Raw genomic sequence first — 17,707 nt, 5'->3', positions numbered from 1 at the left:
GATCTGTGAATATATCATTTATTTCTATGTTATAATTAAGTATAATAATACGAACTTAAATATTGTTTAATCTATATCTTACAACAAAAAGGTAACTTCATTGGTTTAATTATAATATTTTGAAATCATAAAAAAGTGAATAATAAAGATCTTACATACAAGTATTTTAAGTCTCATAAAAATGTTTGGTGTCACATTTGACTGTATATATCTAAATACAGTCAATCACATTTTAATAAGATGAGTCAGTTATAGATAAAAATAACTTACAAGTAGTAGAGCATATTAGAAAGCGATTGGTGTGGTTCCAACTGTATGTTTTGTCCAACAAGAGAAACTAATTTGTGTGCATACTGACAGGGAGCAGGAACTTTTATAGTACCAGGCCAATTGTAGTACAAGTGACATAGTTTGTATGTTAATCGTTGTATATGCTCTGGTTTCATATTTTTATTGTCGTAAACAACGACATAATGCGTCGGTGACACTGTACCCTGCCGTATGTTTTGAGATACCAAATAAAAATCGTAGAGATTAGGTTTTGTTATAAAGGAATCTACGATTGTGCCTGGTGGAGGATTTTCCAATCCTCTTTGCTAAATTTGTAAAAAAAAATGTATATGATTAAGATGCATAATCGATTATTATTCAATTTGTAACTTACAGTTCTTGCAAATAACCGAGTATTAATGCGCTTCTGAACTACTATAACAGTTAACGTCGGTTGATAACTTGGTTCTATATTTTTAAATATCGCTAACATCTGTTTAACCTCGTACTTTGCCACTATATCCAATTGCCCATCCCCTACGCCATCTCGGTACACAATAATACGATCTGGATAACGCTTATTATGCTGCAATAAAAAATACAGTAGTAACAAAAATTATGAATGCACAAGATACATATTAACACTACTTACTTTATAGTAAGCCTTTATTGCCGAAATCATGCAGATTTGCAACATATCTATTAATTCTTGGTGTTGACCTTGTAGACAAACTTTACTGTGCCAAGTTGTTAATAATTTATCTAGACTTGCTACAAAGCCTGCAACACTACCTTTTGTTGATTGACCAACACCTGCATGATACACATCTATTCCACATATCATGCAATTTTCCTAATATATTGAAATTTATTATTTTGTTTTTTTAGAAGTAAATCGTAAATAGAAATATTTCTTTCGTACCATTGGTATAGATAACGCCCAAAGTGCTCCACCCAATTTACAATTAATTTGTAATGCAATTTTTTCTGTTATGCTTTTTAACTTGTCACCGCGAGAAATAGTGCGAGACATAATTACCTGAGAAGGTATAGGCATTTCGACGCAACATACTCTAAATAATAAATAAAGTATTTATAGTACACAATTTTTAAATATCTAAAATGATGTATTACCTTTTTACTGCAGAATATCTATCTGTTCGATTACTCGGAAATACAATAACCATTAAATTGATATTTTGCTGTATGTTATTCCGTAGTGCTTGTACAAAAGTATCAATCCTATCATCCCTTAAACATACTGTTTGTGGTTCTCTAACACACATGCCCATAACTTTTGTAACATTTCTTAACATTGAAATAAATTCGTTCACACATCTTGAATCTTTTTGACAGTGCAGAACGCACCAATTATTTAAATTAGGCTAAACATACAATTGTATTAATTGTTGAGAGTAGTGCTCATTATTAAATATGCAATGGAGTATACAAATACTTACAGTCCTTAACAAAGCAGTTCTGCATGCTGTGGAGCTCCATTCTGCAGGCTTATGAGGTGGAGGTGTGAATGTTACTTCGTTACCGAAGTAAATAGTTTCCGATTCAAGTGCTCTACCTTTAAATTGTACTATATCAGTGTCTAAATGTAAACCCCATTCAGCCAATATCGTTCGCGGTATTTCATTATTTTGTATTTCTTGAACAAAATGTCTAACTACATCGCGCCGAGCATTAGGAGACATTTTAGTTACTGCATCAAGATCTTTCATTATTCTAAAATCTGAACGTATACTGTCACTCAAACTTGCTGTATGACATAATTCAGGAACCAACAATATCAACTGTTCTTGTTTCTGTACTTAAAATTTGCATAGTAAAAATAATTGATGCTCATGTTTTATGTTAATGTACCTGTATTAATAGAATAACATTACTCACTCCACCAGTAGGCAATTTAGTTTTAGCACAATGAACTAAAAGTGGTTGCTTTGAATCCTTTATCTCTAAATTCCAGTGTAACTTATAATAATTTAACAGGGATATTTTTTCATTCCCTTTTTCAAATTCATATGTTGGATTTTTGTCCCATGCAATATCATCAATACGATAAGTCTTATTATTATATCTTGTAAATACAGACATACCAATTAATTCTTTGGTAATAGCATCCTTAAAATTTGGTTTGTTTCCAAATGTAATCCTATATCATATTATTTTGTAATAACATTGAATTAATTTTATAATGTAAATGTTTAATAAAATGTATTGTAAACCTTACATCATATCGCGTACTGTTTCTGTACGCATTACACGATGGCGGGCATCTATACATAATTTTAGTCCACCTTCGTATTCATTTATGGTCGTGACATAACCTGGCCATACTTCTAGTTTATGCATGGGTATAGAATGTATCCCCTTTGGATTGAAGTTATGTTGACCAATGCGAATTAAACAAAGGGCTCGCATAACACGACCAAGTAAAACATTGAAAAATGGAATGTTCTCTGACATACTTTGTATCTTTTTGTATATTATTGTTAACAACACTTTTGTTCCATCCATGGGATGTGCAGATTCGAAAATAGTTTTCTAAATTTGCATGTTATGTATATATTTATATTTATCTATTTATACTATTTTTATTACAATAATTACTTACTTCCTGCTTTAACTTGTAAGGTAAGAAAAGTGTAACTCCATCAAACACTCTTGTTCGTCCAAGTGTTTCTAAATGTTGATTAAGAAGTTTTCTTCGCAGTGGCCTTGAATCTATGTCAGGGTTAAATTTAACTTCATAATTATACAACTGCTTTTCAGGATCTAATTTAAAATCTATGTAGTTGGCACTCAATTGTATCCTAAAAAGTTCATTATTATTTTGTAATCCATTCTACACTGTATGCACCAATCATAGATATTAATACTTACGGTTTACCACCTGTTCCTTGTCTAGAAATAGGTTGGGGAGGTGGACACGATGATTCAGTAGTGCTTGGAGTATCGTGTATTGTAATATCTGATAATTTACCTAAGACCCCTTCATCGACAACAGGTGGTACAGGAACTGTTGGTTGTTGGGATTGTTCAACAGAACTAAAAATATATGTTTTATTATGGTTTATATGTATAAATACCTTTGGTTTTTTAGTCATTCCAATTATGGAACATGGTAAGTACTTTTAATTATTAACACTGGAACTACTAAAGAGTATATTTTAAAATACATACTGAGCAGATTTAAGTCGACTTAGCAAGGATCCTCTGCCGAGATTTAGTGGTCTTGGTGTAGGGGTTGGTTCTTCTGTAGGTTTTATTCTTTTTAACACATTTAATAAACTACTTCTATCATGGCCTACAGTAGAAGGGCTTGCTGAACTCATAGGCACTCCAACAGTAGATGGAACATTTGATTGTGTTTGACTATGTATTCCAGAAGTAGTTGGCATAGATGGTGCCGTTTCATCTTTTTCAGCTTTTTCTTTTTCTTTTATTAATTTTAACAGTAGAGCTCCTCGTCCTTTACCAATTTTTTCTGGATCCATTTCTTTTTAATAATTAAGAAGCATAGTTTAAGAACAGTTACTGTTTTACCAAATTTTTTAATTAAAAAGAAATTAGATAATACATTCATAAAATGGTAAAAACATTTCATGAAGAAACATTTCACAGAAAAAAAATTAGAGGTCAACAAAACTTGAACATTCTATGCTTGTTTACAAAAATAAAATATCTTTTAAGTGCATTATTTTGTTTTCATTTTGTTTTACAAAAAATTTTCTTAAATTCAAATAAAATATTTATATATGTAATAATATCCGTTAGAGAGTAATTAGTAACAACGTAGACTAAAGTATTTTCTAAAAATTAAGTATATAAAGATATAGGTTATCTATTAATACAAGAATCTAGTACCTCCCTCATATTGTTGAAATTATTTATTATGACCATATTGTTATGATACCTATAAATACAAAATTTAAACAAGAATTAGTTTATATTTTACATACCTCAGTTTGTATACAAAAGTTCTACTTCAGGAATAAGTGACTAGACACTTGTCTGTAATTTTATTAGGAACACTTTATAATACTGTCTGTTACATACAATGTACCATGCCTACACGTGAATTTACAGAATTACCGCCGCTTTTTTGTTGTGTTTCAGTAGAAAGAGAGGAATTCATAGCCAATTACAAAATGTCCCTATACAATAGTAAACAACAAAGTAATGTTTATTTTAATAAAAAATTACACGTTTAAATGAAAAATAATAAATGTAAAACAAAAGTTGAGTTCATTTGACGATATATTATATATTTTACTAATAATTTTATATAATTTATATCAGTATACAATAGGAAACATTTTAGTGATCACCTTCTGGGAACTTTTTGTTATTGGTAGTACTGGATGTGGCGGTAATTTGAACTTCACTTACACCGATTTATATTTATTATCAGGAAGTTCAATTGTAATATATTTATTTAATTCATGTACATTTGTAAGAATAAATTTGTTTAATGCTATACAAAATAAATTAATTTTCATCCTTGTATGCTATCCTTTATATTTTTATGATTACAGGGTACATAAAGATCCGCTACTTTATACAAAATTAACAAAACGTTTGGGTAATGTATGAATGGATGTACCAAATAACAATAATTTATTACTAAGAATTAGTATTAATAAAACTTTATTTAATATCGATATACATTGGGCTTTAAGTATATAAATAATTAAATAAATAAATGTGCATACACGTGCATTTATTTATTTACTTATTTATAATGAATTATTTACAAGGGTCACATTTTCGCATAATTAATTAAAATAGAATTATTACAATAAACTATAAAGTGGATCAAACAACAATAAAATCGGACGCTAAGAATCCGTGGGTTCTTCCCGCGATATCGCGTGCACGAGTTGACGAGTTCGATGGCAAGACGTCCATTACGATTGAGCTGACTACATTTTCGTGCACGTCCTCGTGGATGATTTCTGTACACACATAACGGTAGTCGACTTTACCTTTGTCAGGTATGGCACTTGACGCATTCGTTCGCGTCTTACAATGCCGCGTTCGATTATCATTTTCGCCGAATGCGTCTAAATATTTCTCTAAATCAAACGCGCGTTCAATTTACGTTGATCACGTGTTCCGAGGCGGCGTCTGGACAATTCGTGTTTCCGATGATGAAATTGTAAGGCCAACCTCTGGTCCTCTTATCGACGGATCATTTGGATCCTTAGATCGTGTAACAGACATCGGAAGTCGTTGAAAACTTGACCTACGATGACCTACGTTCTCTTCTCAGGCCAGTATCATTTTTAAATGATGTTACTAGATAATCGTCTATACATTGTACAGTGTTAGTTTCGTTGAATAAATGCAAATAGGTCACCTTAACGATTTCTCGATCGTCTCACGATCATTCGAACATGAATTGAGACTCGATATTTTGTCCAAAAATAACGATATCTGTTTTAAATAAATGATTCAAGCGATTAGAAGTCATTGTCCCATCCTGAGACATCGTCGGGTGGTGGTGGGTCGGAATCTGGAGGGTACTCGTCGAAGTTCGCTGTGTCTGTAGGGTTTTGCACTCTTGGCATGATCGGTGGCTCTAAGGTCCTTGCTCTTAGACCTTCCCAGTTGAAACCATCGAACCATCTATGCAAAATAATTCATAAATACAATAACTCATAAAACACTTCATTTAAATAAATCACTCATACTTACTTGTGCTTTTGTATTTCGCTAATTCCACCCTTTTGGTAACCAAGACGCTCCGCTGCATTGTCCCTTGAAACAAACAAATTGACAATGTAAAAATTACTCTCAGTTATCAGATAAATTGATTAGAAGTTTATAATCATTTTGGTTTAACATGACTAATACCTGCAAAGCTTTTTGATTAACGCAGTCGCATTTCGCGTGATGGATCGTGGGAACTCAATGGCGTCAATTCCCTTCAGAATAATATTGTAAGTCTTCATTGGATCGCCTCCAGTGAAGGGTGGCGTGCCCGTAAGCAGTTCGAACATGAGAACACCTAAGGACCAGTAGTCAGCACTGATATCGTGTCCCTTATTCAAGATAATTTCCGGTGCGACATATTCCGGTGTTCCACAGAAGGTCCACGTCTTCCTTCCGTGATCCAAACGCTTGGCAAATCCGAAATCGACCAGTTTAACGTATCTGAAAAACGTATTAACGTTTAGTACACTTTCTACGTGTTATATCAAATTTTAATAGATCTGCAATTTTTTATAAATCAACCCTAACTCTAAATTACTCCAGAGGCATAAGAAATTACAGAAGGTACTTACACAACTATTTCAAGAAATATACCAAACAGTGTTAGCATGTACATTTAAAATAAGTATTAATAAAGTACAATGAAGTGCAAATAAAAGAAGGGACTTCGTATATGCATTATCTTACATGCATTAATTATCTTACCCTTGGCTATCAAGCAACAGATTCTCCGGTTTGAGATCCCTGTAAATGATGTTCCTCGAATGAAGATAATCGAACGCCTCCACAACACAGGCGGTGTAAAACCGCGTCGTGCCATCATCAAAATGTCCTTTGTCCCTGAGCACGGTCCACAGTTCACCACCAAGGCAAGCTTCCATCAACATGTAGAGGTATTTCCGGTCTTTGAAGGTCTTGAACAGCTTTACGATGAAGTCGCAATCAGCCTCGCCCATTATTCTCTTTTCGGACATGATATGTTGTTGCTGTCGCGTTTCTACGATCTGTGCCTTCTTCATCTGCTTCAGGGCGAAGGATCTCGTACCGTCGCCGGCTATTTGAACTAATTCGACTCTTCCGAAACCACCCACGCCCAGGGTGGCCAGCGGTCGAAGATCTTGCAGCCTTAAGTCTCTGAATTCCTCGTTCAACCTGCTCAGAAATTATTTCAATGAATTTTTTGGATGGTTTATTCATTACAATTGCTAAACAGATATTCTGTAACTTGAGCAGAGTCTTGTGAAACTCGGTGCAAGGTACAGAGTGTAGATAGAACTCATTTCTGAGATTGAAAATTTACAAATTTCCAAAATTTTAAATTCTATGATAATTTCCTAAGTTCATTCTTTCGAACACGTCCCACATTTCCGTAAAGGCATAAGAAAAAAAGCAACACAAGTGCCGAATCATTATCACGATGGTACCGTAACACGAAACTTACTTTGAGCCAGCACATACGCTTTACTCTCCCATCCTAGTGGTAAGCGTGAAACATAACACACACGAGGATTTAGCAAACGATTCGTGCACGGTTACGGTCGCGTATAATTAGCGTTGATGAAAGTTAACGCGGTTATTAGTAATCACGCTGTTACCAACTCAACAAGAATTATGATGCGTTAAAGCGGTTGCTCACCTTCGACGTTCGACGAGCTCGTCTTTGTATCGCGTACGAATTTCGTCCAGCGACGAGATTAATTGGTTAAACGTTTCGCGATCTATCACCAAGCAACTCACTCCTTCTGGATCGTCGGCGATTATGTTGGCCGTCCTCAGGTCGTCTCTGCAAAAAATATTTATTTTAATGTCTTTTAATGAGCATTCTCATCATCAAATTATAAAATCCTCAAACTCTAAATTCCCAAATTTTTAAATATCTAAAATTATTGCCTTAAAAGTAAATAAATCTGAAAACCCACTACTCAAAACCTAGCAAGTGATAAAATTTCTTTCCCTTGTATCGCCATTTTGGTCCCAGACCGCCATTACACCTCAGACGTAAACCTCAGACGTGCACCTCAGTTTTATAAACGCGAAGTGTTTCAACGCGTCAAAACAGATAACATCGGTAGTTAAAACAAGGAATAAATTAAACAAAGATAAAATCTTACCCTTGCAGTGCTTTTTCGCCAAAGAAATCACCTTTCCCTAACGTCCTGATGTACTTTTCTTCCGGAGTATCGGGTTGCTTGATCGTTACGCGAACTTGTCCTCTGCTGATTATGAAAAACGTGTCCCCCCTCGCTCCTTGTCTGATTATGTAATCGCCGTTGTTGTAGAAAGTCTATAAAACCATGTACACGTGATCCACGTGCGAATGGAAAACGATATTAAATAATCAGAATGAAGTTTACCTCCTCTAGGACGTCGGAGATCTTGATGAGAGTCTCTTCGGGTAAGTTTTTGAAGATCGGAACGCTGGAACAAAATATTATACAATTTTATTTTTGATCGAACATTAGCATATTCTTATTTCTGATTTTTTTAAACGAGGTGAAATAAATTGGATGAAATTAGAGTTCGTAAAATTTATTTATTCTGAAACAGTTCAATTGAGATTTATTCGTTTTGATTGTGATTAATGGATCTCGTTTCATCGTGCTTCGCGAAGTGGGCGAAGAAAATAGGGATTGTTAACAAGAAGCTGGTAAAGCCATTCATCTTCTCTACTATTTATGCAGACGCCAGTATGTGCGAACTATTCATCAATTTAAACGTTTATTGTATCTACTAGTTATCCCTTTGTTCTGACGTAAGATTTTAAATGTCATTTTCTTTTGTAATTACTTTTCAAAAATTTATGTAGCAATTTGGTGCGAGAAATATAGTATGTTCTATGTTTGTAACAGTTGCTTTACCTCTTCAAGAAGTCCGTGTACTCGGCCTGCCTCGAGAGGCCGGTTCTCATCATAATTGTTTGGAAGCATTGTCGGTCGATGGCCCATAGTTGGCAATCGGTAGCAGCTGTTATGGTTGCTGTTCTCTTGCAGTTGTAGAGAATTGCTAGCTCGCCTAGTACCTTTCCTGGTGCCAGAGTGCTCAAGTATTTGTCATCGCGCGACACCTCCACTTTACCCTCTGTAATTTCAAAATTAATAGTGTTATTCAAGAATCACGTACAATTAAACAAACTAGATATAACACAATTTTTCTTCCTTTCTCAAGGAATTGAATAAGGAAGTTCTCAAAATAATTACGTTTTATACAGGTTGTCTCAAAAGAAGTATCATCTATTCATTGTTTTGAATAATTTGTACCAAACAGACAAGAAAGCGAATTAATAAAAACTTGATAAAATTCTTATTCTTTTTTTCTAATATGAAACTTGATTATTTCATAGAGTAAATTCTCGTGACTGTTTCTGAAACGTTATTTTGAGGTTAATCTACTTTGAGGTTAATTTTTGAAGGAGCTATACATTTTTACGTTTTATGATAAAATGAAGATGGATGTACGAATGTTTCTTTATTCCTGTAGCTTTGTTATTAGGTCAGTAACTGCAGTTATTAATACAGTTTTAAAGCATGATTAAATATTGAGTACTCGGTGACGAGCAACAGAAGTGTCCTGGAATGTCTTTCCTAATACAGATTCATTACATCCGGGTGTCATGAGAGGGAATCGTGAGGAGAATGTGTTAGAATAATTGTAGATGGTTTATTCGTCCAGGGTACAATATTATAGCGACAGGGAATATTCTGTCACATCTAATATATTTCAGGAACTACTTTATACTTGGAACTACATTATACTACATTATATTAGGAACTTAGAAAGGCAATGATTCAGAATTTGCACAGTTACCCAGTAATGTCTCATGGTTTATAATAACATTAACCTGTTTGCTGTTAAACAAGTGGCCTATTCACGAACTGTACCTTTTTAGTCATTTAAACGTGTTACAGGTTGAACCAGTTGTATAGTTGAAGGACCACTGACATTTCGACTGTAACCAATTAGGTCAACACGGTTTGTCTAATGTCGTGAACAGTTTTAATTGCAACGTGACATTTATCAGGAACGGTCTTCGAGGAAAGGTTATTCCGGGAGACGGGGTTTTTCTTCAACTTTAATGGATGGAGATTAATTTGTAACGTAGAGTTTTCACTGTTTTAGCTACAGATGGACAGATTGATTGATAGATAGATAGATAGATAGATAGATAGATAGATAGATAGATAGATAGAAAGATAAATAGATAAATAGATAGAAAGATAGACAGCTAGATACACATAATAATATTTCAATTCTTAATTACAAGTATCTGAATGAAACTGAGGGTGCTTTTCTTCCAATTTCAGTACAGAAAGTCAATGGTTTCTTATTCGGCGATTACAGTGTTATACAACATTTCGCGTATAACATACGAGTTTTACTACAAATGTCACGTACGTGAACATCAAGAACCAAACGGAATTCCATGGCTTTTTTCTTTCACAATCCGCGATTCGTAACCGGGTAACGTTATTCCGTTAGGCATTCGTGATTATCCTCACTTTCCAAACTTTTATCTTAATTCGTGTGAAGCGGGAAAGCTTTCAAACTTCGGTGCACTTGACGTCTTATTAATGTTTTCACTGAAGGTTTACATTTCTCAAAGAAAAACTAAAAGAGAAAAAAAATGTACAAACTTAATTTTATAATTACTTGTACGTGCAAAATCTACAACAGTGTTAATTGAAAGTTATTAGGTGTTCCAAAATAATGACTGTAATTACTTTTTCCTGCGGTAATTGTTTTCCACCCATTCTTCTATGATTAGTGCGATCTACTTTACATCTAAAGAGATACGTAACGGTAATAGTATATCATTGTATTCCAACAGTATCACATTTCTATTACTTTCTTTCTCATGTACGTGATTACGACTTACATGTATCATAATCATTAACCATTAAATAATACGTATTCTTATTTAATTATTCTCTGTGATTCAAAGGTATAAGTAGTTCTAGGTTAGGTTTAGGTTAGGAATATGAGGTAGACTTCTCATGTTAACTTATTTCTTTTTTGTTTGATTATTTGCTATTGTTATTTGTTGTCATATACATATGTGTAATAATGTATGCAGTATATGTCACATATGTATAATAAAATATGCAATATGTGTCATGTATGTATAATAAAATATGCAATATATGTCACATATGTATAATAAAATATGCAATATATGTCATATATGTATAATAAAATATATAGTTCATATTATATATGTATAATAAAATTATATCATACATACATGTATAATAAAGTATGCAACACATGTATGTCACATATGTTCATTACATAATATAATAAATAATAAAAAATTATATCATACATATTCCCATCTTGCTCCTCCACATTTAATAACATAATACCTTCCTTACAACACTAAATTAATTTCCCACACAAAATAAAGAACCGCAGAAGCATCAACACCCATTTCCATAAATACACCAACCAATAAAACTAAATAGCAACTAAGTTGCATCACATTGAATTAAATTCGCCACAATCTCATTCCAAGATCCATAATAAAAACATCCTAAGATACCGGTATTGATACAAGACTATCAATTACCAGTCTGATTATAGTCGGGCGTAGCAATAGCGAATTTATGAAATTCAAGAAATTTGCATCCCGTTTGTAAACACAAACAGGAATACAGCCGTTTGCATGCAGCTAAAGTTAGCATCGCGTATGACCGCGAGCAATATTTCGATTTAAATATAGATGGGATTGCGAGTCGCATTGCAAATTAGAAATAAAGGGGGAACCTTGATTACAAGATACCGTGGAGCAACTTATGTAAATGAATAAGTTCTTATTCAAGCATTAGCGTATTGCGTTACACTATTGCATTACGCACAATAGCCAGGGCCTTGCGCTCGTAGATTTTCAATCTCCTTCCCTTTGCGAAATTTTCAACTTTGCCATTATGTATGGTAATTGAACGATTCCCCTTGCTACCACGTTATTTACATTTTATTTCTTACAGTGGATAGAAATAATTAGGGTCTGGTTACATCTTATCTTACTTTTTATTAATAAGTTTTATTGAATTGTTAGATGGTAGGTTGGGAAGCTTGGGGATTTTTAAATATAGGAACTTGGGGATTTAGAAATGTGGGAATTTGAGGATTTTAATCTTTGGAACTTGGAAACTTATGGAGTTACAAGTTGTAAGTTTGGGACAGTAATGTGACAATAATTTTTACTTTTGGAAATTTTTAATTTTGGTAACTAAGAATTTATGCATTTCTAAAATTATATCTATGGAAATTGAAGACTTCAGAAATTTGAAACTTATGAGTCAGTATAAAATTCTAAACTTGGAAGTTTGGAAACTTGATAACATTTTAGAAATTGAAAAATAAAAAATTTAATTTTAGAAACTAGAAAATCTACATCCTTGAAGATTCAAATACTCAACAAGTTTGTAAGGGAATTCCTCTTCAGGATAAATTCATCATAATCATCATTGAACTCACGTCAAAAATTCGTATCAAAAATTTCCTCCTAATCTAACCTAACCTAATAAAAGAATTTCTCTTGATCATCAGACTTCTCCTACAGTAAACCTTAAATGAACTTGATCTCACCCCCAGCAACTGCGAATAAAATATCGATCAGTATACAAGTGGTTCAAGATCGTAACGAAACTCCGTGTTTCATTACGCAATGGCTGCTCGTGTTTTTCCCGCTCGAATGTCGATGATTCGTCAGTACGCGGATATTTTAACCGAGAATTAAGAGAAGGGAATAGTCCACGGTCGTATTGTCCCGTGAACGTTGCTTTCACTTCCTCGCGTATACTTACGTGTCCTGTCAAGAACGAGTCGTACAAAGAGACTTTACGAACCGGTTTCAAACCGATGCGATCCTCCAACGTGGCTAGCATTCTTTCATTTTTCTGCGGAGCCACTTGCAAATCCACTCTTGGAATAAATTTGGGTCACATTAGTTGCGTGTTGAGGGAGGATCATGGAGACTGGACCGAGCTTAGGATTTTGTAGATGTCGTAACGATATGGGGATCGTTAACGAGGTACTTTGATGATGAACAAGGTTCGATGGTGAAATTTGGAAGTGTGGAACTTTTGGATATTTGAGGATTTGTGTGGGGTTTGGGGATGGGGAATTGTGGGAGGTTTGGAGCTTGGGAAGTTTTATAGGAAGGGTTGCAAATTTGGGGGGATTGGAATTTGAGGATGTAGGAATTTGGGAAAGAAGGGATTTGGCAATGTAAAAATTTGGAGACGTAGGAATTTGGGGATGTAGGAATTTGGGGACGTAAGAACTTGGGAATATGGAAATTTGGGGAAGTTGGAATTTGGGGGCGTAGAAATTTGGAGATGTGGGAATTGGGGGGCGTAGAAATTTGGAACCTTGAGAAATTGGGGAATGTAGAAATTTGGAAGCTTGAGTAATTGGGGGATGTAGAAATTGGGTGACGTAGAAATTTGGAACCTTGAGAAATTGGGGGACGTAGAAATTTGGAACCTTGAGAAATTGGGGAATGTAGAAATTTGGAAGCTTGAGAAATTGGGGGGCGTAGAAATTTGGAACCTTAAGAAATTGGGGGGCGTAGAAATTTGTAACCTTGAGAAATTGGGGGGCGTAGAAATTTGGAGATGTGGGAATTGGGGGGCGTAGAAATTTGGAACCTTGAGAAATTGGGGAATGTAGAAATTTGGTACCTTGAGAAATTGGGGGGCGTAGAAATTTGGAACCTTGAGAAATTGGGGAATGTAGAAATTTGGAAGCTTGAGAAATTTGGGGATGTGAGAATTTGGGAACGTGAGAATTTAAGCATTTTAGAATTTAGGAACGTAATAATTAGGGAAGGAAGCAAATTGATAGCAAAATTATCAACAATCTTGTAATACCAATGACGTACGGATCCCAGTGAAATTTCACAGAGATCGAAAGTGACAAGAGGATAACGAAACCTTGTCTTTCGGCACGTCCGTCGTAATAGTTATTTATAACTGCCGAGAAAATAACTTTCTCGAGCATCCATCTCTAAATTTTTATCGAGAAGCATGCTTTCTTCTAGGCTTGAACGTTTAACCTTCAGGTGCACGCTGGGGATCGTTTTCTCCGTTACTGCTTCACTGTGGGAACTAACTTCGAGCGGAAACAGAAAGTTTTCATAGCTGCCAGCGATTCTGGTGTGTTAATTTATTTACAGGAAATAAGATAGTCGATGCTTCCTTTTGAATGGTAAGTGAACTGTGCGTCTGGTGAGTTGGCAGTCGGATTCTATTGGTTATCAAGTTATTGGATATTAAGGTTTTAGATGTAACTCATTAGTAGCTATACATTTTGGTAGGTATTATGGTAGCTACTGAATGATTCACCGAATTCCTAAATTCTTTAATTTTCTAGGTACAAAATTCTCTAATTAACAAATTACTTAGTGCTTGATTTCCCTAGCTCTTAAGTACAGAAGTTCTCTTTTCAGTTCCAAAATTCTCAAATTATCATATCTTCAAATTCTCACATCCCCTAATTCTCACGTCCCCAAATTCTAAAATCCCCAAACTCTCAAATCTCCAACTTCTCACGTCCTCAAATTCCCACATCCTCTAATTCCCACATCCCCTAATTCTCACATCCCCAAATTCTCGAACTCCCAAATTCCCAAATCCCCCAATTCTCACTTTCCCAAATTCCCAACTCCCCAAATTCTCACCTTCCCAAGTTTCCAAATCCCCCAAATTCCCAAATCCCCAAATTCTCACGTCCCCAAATTCCCAAATCCCCAAACTCTCAAATTTCCAAATTCTCACGTCCTCAAATTCCCACATCCCCTAATTCCCACATCCCCTAATTCTCACATCCCCAAATTCTCGAACTCCCAAATTCCCAAATCCCCCAATTCTCACTTTCCCGAATTCCCAACTCCCCAAATTCTCACCTTCCCAAGTTTCCAAATTCCCCAAATTCCCAAATCCCCAAATTCTCAACCCCCCAACTTCTCACGTCCCCAAATTCCAAAATCCCCAACTCAAATCTCATCCACCAACATCCACAAGAACACTCTTAAAAAATCACAAAGAAAGTTTGAAATTAAGAACGTAATCATTAAGTAACATTCATCAAAACGCCAAGACAGTAATGGACAGTATATCCGCAAGGAAGGATCCATAAATTGCAAAGTAATTTTCACCGGAACTTTCTATGTCACGAAGATCCATACTCGAGCATAGAAAGTGCAGGGAGAGTTCATCGGAGAAAATCTAAGAATTGATTAACGAACGGGTACGTTGTTCGTGCTACGATTCCTAGAAACAATGTTCCTTCGTGACAATGGTGTCTCTGTAAACGAATCGACTTCATCTCGCTCGTTAAAGGCATATTTCGTTTCCGGGAATTGCGGGGCTGTGGCAGAAATAGCTTTAGATAGCTACGATAATTGTTAAATGAAAGCGATTAGCCAATCGTGACTGCTATAAATATTCACTGGTGGAATGATTGTTCGTGTCGATAAACTTTAATTGGAATATGCGAAGCGATTGTAATTTCCTATTCGAATTTCCTTTGTAACACTTTCTGCCTTCCTTGAAAGTCATTGTCCAATGAGTTCTTTAAAAAAATATATATAAATTAACAATGGGAGTTGGAAATAATTTATTAGTAGGAGTTGGAAGAGTTGTCTACTTATATCGATGAAAATTATTATTGGATTTATATTTATATAAAAATTGTTATTTGTAAGAGAAGATTGAGTGGCTTTATTTTAATTTATATGTTTATTATGTATTTGTTATGTATTTTTGATGTTTTGAGGCCACTGTGGCAGTCTGGTTGGGCTTACTCTTTTTAGGTTATGTTTCAAGTGTGATTTTAGGTTATCAGCCATCTTAAGCTAACCTAACCTATAAACTATCAGTCCCCATTTCCATACAAATACAAGATTTCTGATTTCTCACAAAACGCAAAAATCAAGAGAAAGCATTTTCTCAAAGTTCAACAACTCTACAAAGTTCAACTCAAAGCTCACATATCTCAACATGTAACTTGTTCTGCCACTCGGTACATCGTATATCTGTCGTGGAGGCGTGCTCTTCTCCATTAAACGAGGCCACACAAACACTTCTTTAAACAGAACGTCTCTTTTCGCGTCTTTCTACAAATATGTATCCACACATCTCGATTCACAGCTGATTCGGTACAATTTCAGTTTGACGTTAAATTCATAAAAGTAGTAGAAAGTAAATTTGTGGACTTTCATGGTAAATAAGCGGCAGTTCGACAGTCGTCAGATTTGAGAAAATTGCACAATATCGTGATGCAATTATTGCCTTCATGTAGTGTAATCAACATTTGCTTTTTTTCGTACACTGACGTGTATGTGGACCGGATGCAACGAACGTGTGCACTTATCTCAGACTCAATCCCTTCTGGTACAATGGGTCTATTCATAAAAGCATCCGGTACCTGTGCAGTTTTCTGTTCGCTTACCGTTAACGTCTTGCATTGTATTTGATTTCGCCCACCTTCTTTCGATTAGGCTATTTATGTCACTGTTACCCTCGGTAAACAACGTACCTCAATTATGCAATTAACCATGATTCTGCTTTTGTCATCGAAGTGAAAAGTCGTAAGTTCGAAGTGTGTAGTGTAGTAATTGCTGGTTTGGGAATTTTGTGGATTTCAAGGGTTAAGGTGTTATTTTGCTATTACTACATTTTGAAATTCCAAAATTCTCCAATTTCACGAGTTCCCAATTCCAAGGTTCTCCAATTTCAAGATTTCCCAATTCCAAGGTTCCCCAATTCCAAGATTTCCAAATTCCAAAATTTCCCAATTCCACGATTTCCCAATTCCAAGGTTCTCCAATTTTACGATTTCCCAATTCCAAGGTTCTCCAATTCCACGATTTTCCAATTCCAAGGTTCCCCAATTCCAAGATTCTCCAATTCCAAGATTTCTCAATTCCAAAATTCTCCAATTCCAAAATCCCCTAATTCCAAAATCCCCCAATTCCAAAATCCTCCAATTCCAAAATTTCCAAAATCCAAAATTCTCCAATTCCAAAATTCCCCAATTTCCAAATTCCCCAATTCCAAAATCCCCCAATTCCAAAATTTCCAAATTCCAAAGTCCCCAATTCCAAAATCCCCAAATTCCAAAATCCCCCAATTCCAAAATTTCCAAATTCCAAAATCCCCAAAATCCAAATTTCCTCAATTCCAAAATTCCCCAAACTCACAATTCCCCAAATCCCCAAATCCCCAAATCTCCAAATCCCCAAATCCCCAAATCCCCAAATCCCCAAATCCCCAAATCCCCAAAATCCCGAAATCCCGAAATCCCCAACTCCCCAAATCCCCAAATCCCCAAATCCCCAAATTCCCAACCCCACAAATCCCCAAATCCCCAAACCCTCTTCCCTTGAAACCCAAAAAAATCTTCCTTCGCCATCCCAGAAAAAAGACCCTATCCACCATCTAATAATTAAAGCTTGCTAAACAAAATTGCATATTCTTTTGAATTCACTGGTTCGTTCAGTGAATTTCCTTAGGAACAATACGTAGTACAATACTACAGATTTGTTTACAATAATAGCGTGACTACACTTTCCATTGTCTTCGACTTCTTTATACGATAGATAGCTATCTGTTCAAAGAAATCGTCCATTCACGTTACTCTAGTTTGCAAACATTCGGAGGAAAGAAAAGCGTTTGAAATATAGGCATGAGATTGTTCTAGGTATATT

At 35.0% G+C, this 17,707-nt stretch overlaps 2 protein-coding genes across 5 annotated transcripts in view; both read right to left on the bottom strand.

Moving 5' to 3' along the window:
* Positions 1-2: 2 nt before the first annotated feature.
* AGO3 (Argonaute 3) lies at positions 3-4,676 on the bottom strand. Its single transcript, XM_003704221.3, has 12 exons — positions 4,242-4,676; positions 3,463-3,778; positions 3,163-3,327; positions 2,894-3,092; positions 2,510-2,823; positions 2,170-2,431; positions 1,731-2,084; positions 1,405-1,655; positions 1,193-1,343; positions 923-1,123; positions 665-856; positions 3-596 (listed from the first exon to the last, which is right to left on the bottom strand). Exons 2-12 carry the CDS (start codon positions 3,774-3,776, stop codon positions 267-269), a joined length of 2,733 nt encoding a protein of 910 aa, XP_003704269.1. The 5' UTR covers positions 3,777-3,778; positions 4,242-4,676; the 3' UTR covers positions 3-266.
* A 236-nt stretch (positions 4,677-4,912) lies between these two features.
* Positions 4,913-17,707, bottom strand: part of for (cGMP-dependent protein kinase for) — a 79,149-nt gene continuing 66,354 nt past the window's right edge. For all 4 annotated transcript variants that reach the window (XM_003704357.3, XM_012287657.2, XM_012287655.2 and 1 more), the window contains 8 exons: positions 8,856-9,075; positions 8,352-8,415; positions 8,109-8,281; positions 7,634-7,780; positions 6,703-7,149; positions 6,139-6,438; positions 5,980-6,042; positions 4,913-5,910 (listed from right to left, as the gene is read on the bottom strand). In XM_003704357.3, coding sequence (XP_003704405.2) covers positions 5,745-5,910; positions 5,980-6,042; positions 6,139-6,438; positions 6,703-7,149; positions 7,634-7,780; positions 8,109-8,281; positions 8,352-8,415; positions 8,856-9,075 — 1,580 coding nt within the window. In that variant the 3' untranslated portion in view covers positions 4,913-5,744. The remainder of the gene's footprint in view (positions 5,911-5,979; positions 6,043-6,138; positions 6,439-6,702; positions 7,150-7,633; positions 7,781-8,108; positions 8,282-8,351; positions 8,416-8,855; positions 9,076-17,707) is intronic.

The sequence above is a fragment of the Megachile rotundata genome, chromosome 6 (assembly GCF_050947335.1).
Source record: "Megachile rotundata isolate GNS110a chromosome 6, iyMegRotu1, whole genome shotgun sequence".
Taxonomy (NCBI): Eukaryota; Metazoa; Arthropoda; class Insecta; order Hymenoptera; family Megachilidae; genus Megachile; species Megachile rotundata.
This window is presented reverse-complemented; position numbering and strand designations above follow the sequence as displayed.

Bases quoted from the DNA above. Each gene is read 5' to 3' on its own strand.
- AGO3 (XM_003704221.3), bottom strand. From the start codon at position 3,776: ATGGATCCAGAAAAAATTGGTAAAGGACGAGGAGCTCTACTGTTAAAA. The intron at 3,093-3,162 runs GTAAGTATTAAT...TGAACTTTTTAG, and splicing joins CAAGGAACAGGTGGTAAACC to GATACAATTGAGTGCCAACT. The intron at 597-664 runs GTAAGTTACAAA...TTACAAATTTAG, and splicing joins CTCGGTTATTTGCAAGAACT to CAAAGAGGATTGGAAAATCC.